This window comes from Gigantopelta aegis, chromosome 4 (assembly GCF_016097555.1).
Source record: "Gigantopelta aegis isolate Gae_Host chromosome 4, Gae_host_genome, whole genome shotgun sequence".
NCBI classification, from domain to species: Eukaryota; Metazoa; Mollusca; class Gastropoda; order Neomphalida; family Peltospiridae; genus Gigantopelta; species Gigantopelta aegis.
In genome coordinates, this window is record NC_054702.1 from 83,474,110 (window position 1) to 83,487,034 (window position 12,925).

General features: G+C 34.2%; 1 protein-coding gene across 4 annotated transcripts in view; it reads right to left on the bottom strand.

Annotated features, from left to right (window-relative positions):
- The window catches only part of LOC121371247 (RNA-binding protein Nova-1-like), a 47,598-nt gene that overhangs the window by 4,641 nt on the left and 30,032 nt on the right, over positions 1-12,925 (bottom strand). For 2 of the 4 annotated variants that reach the window (XM_041496988.1, XM_041496991.1), the window contains exons 2-4: positions 2,259-2,399; positions 1,268-1,413; positions 371-536 (exon numbers count right to left, since the gene is read on the bottom strand). In XM_041496988.1, coding sequence (XP_041352922.1) covers positions 371-536; positions 1,268-1,413; positions 2,259-2,399 — 453 coding nt within the window. Of the gene's footprint in view, positions 1-370; positions 537-1,267; positions 1,414-2,258; positions 2,400-12,437; positions 12,596-12,925 lie in introns of those variants that run through there. The other 2 variants (XM_041496992.1, XM_041496989.1) reach the window with 2 other exon arrangements.

A 12,925-nucleotide genomic window follows, 5' to 3' on the forward strand; every position in this document is an offset into this window, starting at 1 on the left:
CTGAATAACGTGTTAATAGCTCAAACTACTATTCAAAAGACTACACACAATACACACAATTTTCAGAATTACCAAATTCATAACTATACTTTCTATAGTAAATTAAACAAATAAATAATAAAATGTTTTCATTTGTTGTAACACATTTAATATTTAAAAAACAAACACTTTTCCTCATATAAACTTAAGTTTTAAACAAAAAGTTAAAATTTTATTACATGACAAAAATTTAATCATGAAATAGTTGGATTTTAAATTACAGAATTTCTTTTCATTATAGATTACTGATTATACTTCAAACTAAAATTACGAAGGTATTTTAAAGGCTAAACTACATGGAAGTGAAAATGAAAATGAAATGACATGATACCTGTGATCTCACCTGCTACAGTCACACATCTTTCTGGTAGATTAGTTTCTTTTGACTTTTGGGAAATCTGTACATAAGCTCCACTTTCTTCTTTTATTTGTTTGATAAAGTTCCCAGCCTTTCCTATTATCATTCCGGCTGTACTGTTAGGTACAAGAATTTTGACCTGTAAAGAAAAATAACAATTCTGCTTTCAGATTGACAATTAGGAAGGAAAGACGATGAACCCACTACTAACAATAGGCTGCTTCTTTTTAAAAAAAAAGCAACAAAGTACATGCATCTTTAAATGCACCTTCCCTTAGGACCATAGACCTTAATTTTAAATAAGCATTGTTTCATAGACTGTTTGCTATTCTAGTGTCAAATGCATTGGCCTTTATCATTATATCCAAGAATGTAAGCTCTATTTTTATATTTTTATTACAATTTTCCTAACATTAATTGGTATAAACAATCATCAGTGACTACTGACAATAAAAAGGTGAGAATATATACAGGTACAGTAACATTTATGTTAATGAAAATGGGTTGACTTTATGATCTGATCAAAAGAGGGCCTAATTATGTAGGAAACAAGTTTTCCTACTGGGCAAAACAGGTCTGTTCAAAATGACCACTATTAATCACTGAAAATGTCTTAAATTTTGTTTCTTGTTTTGACCTCTTGGTAAAACAACCTGACCTTGATCCTCATCACAAAGTTCTATTAGGCTCTATCTATTAAGAAGAATTGTATCACCTTGGCAAATGTTTTTGCACAGCATTACAAGATTTCAAAGTTACCAGCGTTTAGTTAATTAGGCCCCAGCAATCACTTTTGTTATGCAAAATAAAGACCACAATTTACCCAATACAATATTACACCAAATGTAAAAAGCTGCTATAACAACTTACCTGCCGATGCCGTTCAAATGTCGACTTTGTTTCATCCATTTTTGGATTTGGATCAGGCTTTTCTCTAATTTTTTCCATGACAAAATTATGAACTTGGCGGACAGCTTCGACGGGACCCATAATGAGACAGACGCGTTCGGTTGTTCCTGAAACATTCAACATTACACACTTATAAATATACAGTCCATCAAATACAAACAATGGTAAGGGAATATTTGTTTAATGAAATATATACTGGTATAGGTGACTGAGCACATTTTAAACTATAGGTAATTTGTATCTAACATATACCCATTGCGACCACACAGGCTACTCCTACCAAAGAGCAGCAGTGGATCATTTTCTCATAGACAAAAAAAAATAATAGGACCTTCGATTTACTGACTTTTAAATATTTGTTATTTTAAAAAATAAATAAAATAAAACCCCTAATTTTGTGAGTCAAATTATATAACAGTGATACTTGCTTTCTTGAGATATTTAAATCATTGAAATTATCTAAGTTTAGCACACAAGAGTTGCTGATTACACAATATGCTGATTTGACATTAATCAAATGTTTTTCAAGTAACATTTTCTATGTTATACTTGCCCTGTAATGTATGTTGAATGATGCATTAAAAACTATCTTACCATTTGTAAATCAATGCACATTTTATATTTATTCTAAAACAAAGGATCATTCAAAGAATGCAAAGGATATACCACATTATAGTAAAGTTGATTTTATGATTCACCTTGGAAATTAGGCCCTGCAGCATGAATAAATTGATGGTAGATTAGTTTCACAGCTTGTGTTTGTTTACAAACAACAGTATATATAATCACAAGGCAGCTATGTTTACCATAGAAATCCTGGCTTCAGTGTCAAGAAAATGGAACAACTGGCGTTGCCGGTACAGTACTTTTCTTTAGTAATGCAAACAGTCTTGTACTATAAACTACACACAACAACATCACCTTTAGTATACTGTTCAAAGAGGTCACATACCAGGATAAAAGTCATTTGCTTTCGACATCTTAACACGAGCGCCTGCATCTTTCTGAACTTGTGCAATGGTTTCCCCACCTTTTCCAATGATGGCACCGGCAGCTATACTGGGCACAAGAATTTTTAAGTGAATGTTTTCACCTGAAATGACAAAAAACCAAAACAAATATTATTATCAAACAAGTTGTGATCTACATGCAGTTTTTGTTGTTTTGTTGGTATTCTACACTTTCGTGTAAAAAATAAACCCAGCACACACACACACACCTGATCTACGATGCTTTGACCTTTTCCAACAACCTTGATTTCTACTGGAGGTACACCTCCAGGTAGCTGAAGAGAGAGGGAGTCTAGTGGGCATGCTCCCAAGGGAGAGTTTATATTCCTCAATCCAAATAACACAATTTACTTAACATTTGTACTTTAATAATATTTCACAATATTACCTTTTTATAACCTTTTGGAAACACGTGTTCAGGTTTTACGATACAGCTATGTGTGTGGGTATTTGAAATGCATTAAAGAAGAGACCAATGCAACCATGGACATCCTGCTCTTGATATGCCACAGTGACAGACATGGAAGTGGTCTGGATTATACAAAACTGAGCTGGCCATGTAAACAGAATCAGGATTTACTATGAAGATAAATTTGCCAACAAAATCAGCATTGCCTTGAATGTTGTCTCCTTCAATTTCACTGATCACCTGCCAACTTACTAACCTCTATGTTCCATACTTCGCCTCTATGTTCCATACTTCGCCTGCCAACAATTTAGCAACATCTGCATTTGCTAATGATTTCATCCATATGCCAACTGTCAATACCACTACTAGAAAGCCTTACTTGTGGATAGTTCTCTGTATCTAAGCCAAGAAGGAAGTGCATCTCTGCATCACTAAATGTCACTTAAAAGGTCAAGAAATTCCCACTTTTTGGTTAAGTTAATATATATTACATAAATGTTTTTCTTAGTTTAGGGTTATATGTATAAAATTTAACTTCATCATCATGTACATGGCACTGGTGAAGACAATTGGCATGTTTATTTTAACTTCAACTTAAAATTTCAACATAAAAAGCTAAGGATTTTCCTCTTAAAGCTGGGTAGTTTTTCATATCAAAACTGAACCAAATGTTTGGTGTTTCCTCCACCAGGAATGGTGTAAATTCAGTCTATTAAGGCACGTAATAAAACTAGTCCATTATTCTTTTGAACTTTCCTATACACAGTACTATAATTATTTAAAGTCACCATATAGTTGGAATGTGAAAAAATAACCATTTGGATTTACAAAAATGATGGCATTTGGAGCTTATGTTGTATCATCAAGCTAAATTCTACATCTAAATCACCATTATTCAGACCTTGACATAAAACAAATTGAGGGGTGTGATCAATTGCTTCCATAACTTAAGATTACGGGGAGCCATTTAAGATATTATCAAATTAATACCATCTAAATTCACATGCTAAGAGGAGCCAGAGATTACTCTCCTTGAATTAATCAGTAATCTCAAGGGAGTGATGGGTGGTGAGACTGCCAGCTCCTCTTAAACAGTGAGGCCTATTTATTAGTATTGTATATAGGCTGTGACATTATACATATTTATTACTGGCCTTCCTTCTAACAAGTACATGCATGTATACATGTTTTTATGGTTCACTGGGAAGGTAAATGGCTACTAAACCTTTAATGTGACAAACTCAAGTCGGCTAGACTACAACTTCTGCTGTATTTTGCCTGTTCTTTTTAGGTCAATTTGTGGATTTATTTATTCAGGTTGACCACTGAAAATAATGGACTTAAAAACTCCTATGAAACTTTTTTATTTTTCGTAATTCCTGCTGAATTGCATTATTATTCAAATAACACTGCTTAATTTAACCCATCAGATTAATTATATATTCAGACCGAATGATAAATGGGATATTTTGGTGCATGCAGCCATTTAGTCACTATACAAAACATTCAGATCAGGGTTCGACAAATCCACTAACACTCTGTCCCGGCAAGTGAATTTGTGGTCTGGGTTTGTGGAAATTATCACCTGTATTTCTATAATACACAGGGCACTACCCAAAGCTTCTGTAAGAACTAGCGACTTTCTCAAACATTTGTCAAACACTGCAGATGCAACTTTCAGATGCACTGTAACAAAAGACCAGACATCAAATTGTAAATGTATCAATCAATCTGGGTATTACCTGCAATTTTGACGAAAGCCTCAACTCTTACCTGGAAATGCTAATGGAAACATATACATACATAGACCTGCCAGTACATGTGGGCAGCAGCGGAGCAGAGGTGTAAATGCATGTACAGATGTTGGTCCACTTGAGTGAGTGGCACAGTGCCAGATGTATGTAATTACTGCAGTCAGACGCAGCACCAATAAGCCACGTTGGACCACAAGTTTATGTAAAATGTACATCAATCAATGGTATAACAACAGGATCAATAAAACCGACCAGGACAATATGCTTTCTCACTGTTCGTCACTGAGAATTCTACACCACCTACATGCATATATGTATGCAATTTTACTGTATTCAAGAAGTATTCACACAGCAATAAATAAAACAAAACATAATAACCATCACAACTAATTTGGAAAGGTTGCAAAATGCTTGCCACAAATTCCATCCCTAATTAATATGATTGAACTGGGACTAAAGTTAACTAAGAGTCAACAGTTGAATGTATGTATCCAGTTTCAGCAAGCCAAGACCACAATTCCATATAAATGCAGAGTTTGAATATGAAATATTAGCATGCTAACAATTTAAGCACCATGAACCGTTTGTAAAATAAGGTAGGTATTAGAGCATGTTCCTAAATGGGGTTTTTCTCTCCTGCTTTAAGTACAATTAGAGCTTCACAACTGATTTATATAAAGTTATAATATGTAATAATAATATAATAATCTTTATCTTTGAAATACATACTGCAGGATACTATTATCAGTTCAGCTGGAATAAATGACTGATATTATATGCAAATAGATGACCGTGAACATTTGCAGACTGCCAGGAGACTTGTATCAATTAATGGAAATGAACTACAGACATTTTGGCGTCAAACATACATAGTTATTTGATATCTGGTCTAGATAATAGAGTAAAAACCTACTGCTACTATTAGTGAACTTACATTTATAGGCACTTCCCATAATCAGGACAACATATACCACAGACTTGAACACACTTTATGTGAGGCATTGGCAGGGATAACAAAAAACAAAACAATGTTTGGTCTACTGAAGGTGATCTTTCTAATGACCTGTGCTGGAGAGGAGTGCTTTACCTTGGAAATAAATTCTGTTCCAGCAGTAAAAATAATTAATGTCTTAAGACCACCAAAAACTGTCAACGCAACAGCTAATAATGCTTTACTTTTTAAGATGAGCACATTAAAACCAATAAACTTTAAACATTAATAACCACTTGTTATTACTGTGCATGTTTTGACACATGGCATGAGCAAATTCAATGTTTTTCCATCAGAAACAGGATTTCAGACCTATTATGCATAAAGCACAAAAACAATTCATTTAACAGTTTCCAGGATGCGCAATGACCCTGTTGGAATAATTGCCCAGTTAATTAACACCAATGCTATACAAAACCTTATTTCTAAACCTAATATGATGGGATCTAACATATTGTGAAATATAAAAGTACATCATTTAACATATTGTGAAATATTCAGATAAATTGCTATTTAATAATATGGATAGAACTGTACCATCACTGTACCAGTTCAGTGATCAGTGACACATGTAAGTGTGATGTGAACGAACAGCAGCTGTGTCTTCTAATATATAACTGATGACTGCTTGTTGATTTATCACCATCATTTATTAACCTAGCCATTCGGGTACATTATGCAAGACCACCTGGTCTTCTGTTCGCCATCACAAGCAATAGTGCTGTAAAGCAAAACAAATGCAAAATGTACATGTGTTTTATTATACTTTTATCACTCCACAATATGCTCTGTTCTTATATAAAAAAAACCCCAACCAAGCAATAAAAAGATACATCATTGAAAGCCAAGTGATATAGGCTTGAACAATAATTTGAAGATCATTATAATCCAGACCCCTGAGATAATATCACTAAAATAGGCAAACTATTTAACCGAATAAGCTAAAACCTGTACAAAAGATTTGGTATATCTATTATTATCGAAGGGCGGGATGTAGCCCAGTGTTAAAGCGTTCACTTAATGTGCGGTCGGTCTAGGATCATCTCCGTTGGTGGACCCATTGGGCTATTTCTCGTTCCTTCCAGTGTTCCACAACTGGTGTAACAAAGGCTGTAGTATGTACTATCCTGTCTGTGGGATAGTGCATATAAAAGATCCCTTGCTGCTAATTGAAAAGAGTAGCCCATGAAGTGGCAACAACAGGTTTCCTCTCTCAATATCTGTGTGGTCCTTAACCACATGTCTGACACCATATAACTGTAAATAAAATGGTGAGTGCATCGTTAAATAAAATATTTCCTTCCTTCGTTATTATCGAAAGTTGGATACACTTTTATAAACACTATCAAAATAAAAATAATAAACAATTTTGAATTAAAATCCATGTTGTTCAAAACCACTACTAATGAAATATTCACCATTTAATTAAATCCCAATTCCTTATAGGCATTTGTGAATCTTATGACTCAAATATACTTATGTAAATAGTCAACAACAAAACACACAAATTAAACATCCAGGGATGCCAAAATGCATCTCCTTGTTAATGACTGCAGTAATATATTGTCTATATCGCATCCATTTTAGTAGCCAATCTGACCAAAGCATAATTATGGCACCAAAATCAAAGCTCTAGGGAAATTGAATTGTATGATGATGATACTGGAAATATACATTGCAAACATTACTGTAATAGCTAGATCAGGTTAGCACTACCAGCCAAAGAAGAGTAAGTGCAGTCGTGAAATTCAGTCCCACTAAAAGGAGATTTACAACTGCAACATTTAGTTTTTATTGATTTCTCTCCTCTGTGTTACTTTGAATTAATTTTTAAATGCTGTTGATTGGTGATGCATTTTCACATAACATAAAACCTCAAGTTTCTGCAAGCACAACAGTTAAGAGTTATACAGACTGTCTTCCCAAAGTAACTTGTGTAATATCTTTGGCAATACACCAATTGTAATTTTATCAGTCATCTAGAAATGGTTTCTTTGAACATGTCTGCATGCATTGAATGATGTGTGATTATAGCACTGACAAATATCTTGTATAACATTCAAGAAATAATTATCAGTTTTATATATTTTAACAGGTAAATTATTGAAAGACATGAAAATATCTCAAATGGCTTAAAGAATAACTCAGGTAGGTATTTAGAATAATAATTTAAAAAACACTTGCACAATTTTGAGCATTTTCACAAATGTTTAACAGTAACTGGAACAGCTTCATTCTGTTTTAGTACAAATAAAAAAAAGAGACAAAAAATGCAGATAAGGTTTGAATTAGATGCCAACTGTTACAAACCCAGCCATGGTATGTGTATGGTTTAGACATCATAAATCACGAAATGCTTCACTTGAATAATACATGTTCCTCCCTAGCTTAAAGCATTTAATTTAGTGCTAGATGTAAACCTGTACAAAGTTAGGACATATTACGTTGAGCCTGGACATGTAAATCAACCCAGACTTAGCTAAAACGTTCCTGGTTTAAACAGGTAAACCACCACCAGACTAGTAACACTGTACACTAGGTAACTGCCATTTTTACACTGGTTTTACCACATGCATTCTTTCGTCCGAAGTTTATCGGTTAAGAATAATCATATTGATTATAGCATTACATGTTGCACAGAGGTATACAGATAGCAGCCTGCGTAGCTCATTGTGAGAAATGAAAAGGAATGCTGTGCCAATAATATTAGGTTTTTCCAAATATTCTTCTTCCAGGATTACCATTCAAAGTTTTCCACAAATGTCAGCATTAATTCTTTAAACTATATCTAACATATGAAGTTCTAATGCCCTTCAACCTTTAATTTAAAAAGAAAATTAATTCCAAGGTCACTACTTAATTAAAAAATATAACATTAAAATAAACCAATCATTTTACCATAATATAAATCTTAACCCAACTTAAATAAACCAATCATTTTACCATAATATAAATCTTATCCAACTTTATTACAATTTGTAATCTATGTGAATCATTCTTTTAAAAGACTTCAGCAAACAATTTCAAGATTATGAACACATATGTATTTTGATGAGAACTTGCACAACCTCCTCCATCACCTCCCTGAAACATATTGATCTCAAAACCTTAACTAAACATTTTATTTTACATTTTATAAATTATCTATTAGGTATTAAACATTAAAGTTTCAGCCTATATGACTATCTTCCTTTTATGCTTTAACAATAACATACGTTAAAAAAAAAAATGTATCCACACAGCTAGGACAAACATATGTACTTCAAAAGAAAGAATAAGTCTTTGAGTGACATTGAATTGGAAATATTCGCTGCTGCGAAATAAAACCCACACTACTGCGCAGCTTGCAATACATGTCTGTATGCTGTACAGCTCTCTGCTTTATTGGCAAGAAGAACAGGTGGCAGCCCAAGTACAGACAGACCGGTTAGACTGGATATACTCGCTGACAATGAAACCTGCTTTTAGTATTACACATTTAAGACTGGTATCATTATAACTGTTCAGCACTGATGAATATCTTAAAGTAAGTTTTTGTCTTAATAAAAATTAATGTTGGTTTTTGTCTTAATAAAATAGTTTTGCTTTGTTTTAATGTCATTAGAACTTAATTTAAATGTTCTCAAAATATCAAAGGAAATAACAGATGATTTCAAAAAATACATTATTATTTTAACATCATATTTAGACTTTGAGAGAAAAATTATCACAGAATAACAGTAAAGGATTAAAGTAATATTTATGCACTTTCCTACAGAACAAAACAAAAAATCACAAACCATGGTCAGCACGAGAAAAACTCATTTATGGATCCACCCAATGCTATTGATCAAATCAAGCACTCCCCTACCAATAAGAACCTGAATAACATGATTTTCTAGTATAGTATCAGGACAGACCCTAAATATTCTTCAGTATTTGTGGAGGGAGCAAATAAGTTGGACAATCAAGTTAAAGGGAGACCACTCCTAAAACAAGTTATTTTTGTCCTTCTCATGTTTCCAGTTTGGCCAACTGAAACATTCATTCATTCTACATGTACTTTAATATGTGGTGTGCTAAGGAGTGGTGAGGGGTTCAGATGAAGTTATAAATCAGGCTATTTCTTTGAGTTAAAATACCTGTCCCCAACTGGGTCTAACAAATGTTCATATTTCCAAGGTTAAAGGGCAATAACTCGTGAAAAATGGTTAATTGTCATAAAAGTCAAACTTGATCTGTAACAGTATAAGATAAGGTAAGATAAAATTTATTGCATTTAAACACTGCACATGGGAACAGAGTGCACAAAATGACAAACAAATTGCAATATCAACAAACAATGACTGATAAAGATATACATAAAATTTCAGCTCGATATCTTAAAGCATTGCAAAAAAACTAAATCTGGAAAACACATTTTCCTATTTCCTAAGTTCAAGGGCCATAACTATCAAAAATAGGTAAATTGCCATAAAAGACAAACTTGATCAGTAACAGTATATGATAGAGCTATACACAAACTTTCAGCTCAATATCTTGAGGCATTGCAAAAACAAATTTAAAAATCTGGAAAACATTTCCATATTTCCTAAGTTCAAGGGCCACAACTCTTCAAAACTAGGAAAATCACCATGAAAATCAAACTTGAGATGTAACAGTACATGAGAAAGATATATACAAAATTTCAACTCAATATCTGCAGGAATTACCAAACAAAATTCCAGAAAATTATATGTGGGGCAGACGGACAGACGGACAGACGAACAGGAGGATGGAGACAAAACCTCCATTTGGATGTGACGTTCCAGTACACATCACACAAATATACATGAACTGGTGACTTAGCAAAAGTAGATTATCTAGTTACATGTACTGGTGGTGTCAGACCATTCTCTGAAAACACTGGCTGTAACCCGACCCACTCGTACACATGTTGGTTTGCTGTAATCCAAGTCTTTCCACCTCTACTTCCCCTTACAGACATAGGTCTGTACATGCAGGTAGACAATTGGTGTGTACTACACACACTAGTGTCAGGCATGAGACATACTATATCTCTCTTTTTTTTAAGCAGACCTTTAAGTCATGTGTTAATACAAATAGTATAGACTTAGACACTTATCTTTCCTGTAGTAATATATAATAGAATTTTATATATATATATTGTATATTTGTTTGTTTTGTTTAACTACACCATACTAGCGCATATTGATTTATTAATCACCAGCTACTGGATGTCTAAATGGTAATTTTGATTATCATAGACATGAAACCTGCTACATTTTTCCATTAGCAGCCAGAGATCTTTTATATGCACCACCCTACAGACAGGATAGCACATATCACAGCCTTTGATATACCAGTAGTGGTGCACTAGCTGAACAAGAAATAGCTCAAATGGCCCTCCAACAGGGATCGATCCTATACCTATTGTGCATCAGGTGTGCGCTTTACCACTTGGCTACGTCCCACCCTTTATATTGTATGTATGCAAACATCTACTCATTTGTACAATTCTCAGAGGCTTGTTTTATATGAACATCTGTTCACTTGTAACAAGTAAAAACTGTTTCGCTCAAAGACAAATGTAATAATAACTGGTAACTCATTCATTATCCTGCACTTCTATATTAAATAGATTTTCCCCATATGCCTTAAAGGTGCAGTCGTGGCTCTCTATCCTGTAATATAGCTTACCAAAACACAAATACAATACAGCTTTAATAAACTTGCATCTCTGCAGGTTTTCACCATGATGCGGGATCGAACTCAGTCAGTAGAATGCTCACAACAGGATCAAATCACCTCAGTGGAACTATTCTCCGATTGGGTTTTTCCACCAGTCCTAACTAGTCAAAAGTCATGGTATGTGCTGTCCTGTGTGGAAAAGTGCGTACAAAAGATCCCTTGCTACTAATGGATAAATGTAGTGAATTTCCTTTCTAGGACTATATGTCAGAATTACCAATTGATTAATGACAGTTTTGGCAAGAAATTTAAGAACACAGCAAAAATATATGTATACATATAATACAAATTTATGGTACTGAGAAACCGTCTAAACCGGACCCTAAACAAATCAGAATCTGGGGGCAGGATTTAGCTCAGGCGGTTGAGTGCTCGCTTGAAGTGTCTCAGAATCAAACCACCTCAGTGGATCCATTCAACTGACTGGGCTTTTTCTCGTTCCAATCAGTACACCACAACTGTTCATGGTATGTGCTTTTCTGTGGGAAAGTGCATATAAAAGATACCTTGCTGCATTAGGAAAAATATAGCAGGTTTCCTTTGATGACTACGTCTCAGAATTACTTAATATTTGACAACCAATAGCTGATGATTAATTAATCAATGTTCTCTTGGGGTGTCATTAAACAAAACAAACTTTTAAAATCAGAATCTGGCCAAAACCAGTGAAGTTTCATTCTCCAAAATGTTTTAACTGCTAAAACGTGACCCTCTAAACACCAGATCCTGTCTCAATCAGATAAATATAGCGGCCTCGGTGGCGTCGTGGTAGGCCATCGATCTACAGGCTGGTAGGTACTGGGTTCGGATCCCAGTCGAGGCATGGGATTTTTAATGCCTCTCAAAATCTGTGTGGTCCTTAACCATATATCTGACGCCATATAAGCATAAATAAAATGTGTTGAGTGCGTCGTTAAATAAAACATTTCTTTCTTTCAATCAGATAAATAGGACAACAGCGTGATTCAGTTTCGACAGATTTCACTGTACTATGTTTTTGAACCATGAATTTAAGTACATAACAAAATGTGTTTTTTAGCAACACCACAAAAAGTTAAGCCCAGGAAAATAAAAGAATTTCACAGTACATGTATTACACTTAACAATGCATCATTATGTGACCTAAATTTGAAAATCTATTCTAAATAATAATATAAATATACTCAAGATTGCATCTTTATAACATACATGTATGCAACAACACACTTGATACAATGATAGCCTTAAACCAGATTACCTGTGAACAGAACTGAACTCATGATGTTGCCAACATATCCGCCAAGAATATTACCTGCCTTGTCAACAGCATCACTGCAGGGCTGACATTCTAAGCTATGATGTAAGTTTCCACATATTTTAAATATGATACATTCCACCAGCTGGAAGCTGAGTCGACACCAGCGCAAAGTGGTTTAACAAGTGGTGACCTATGACCAGCTCAGTGCACACATGCGAATGTACCCCAAAGTTCCACCAGGCATGAATGCATGTCCCACACAGTCATGATCAATGAACCAAGGTCCGACTGGCTGGCTACCCGTCTGTTATGCATGCTACAGATAAAACTGAATACTAGTAATAAGATCACTGGCCCTCAAGAGGATACAATTTAGTCATGGCTCTTGTGATCAACCTTGAAAAACAATTTGTATTGCTGTTTCATTTCAGGGTAATATAAATTCATGACATATAACGATCTATTTGTTTTATGAAAAGACTAGCATT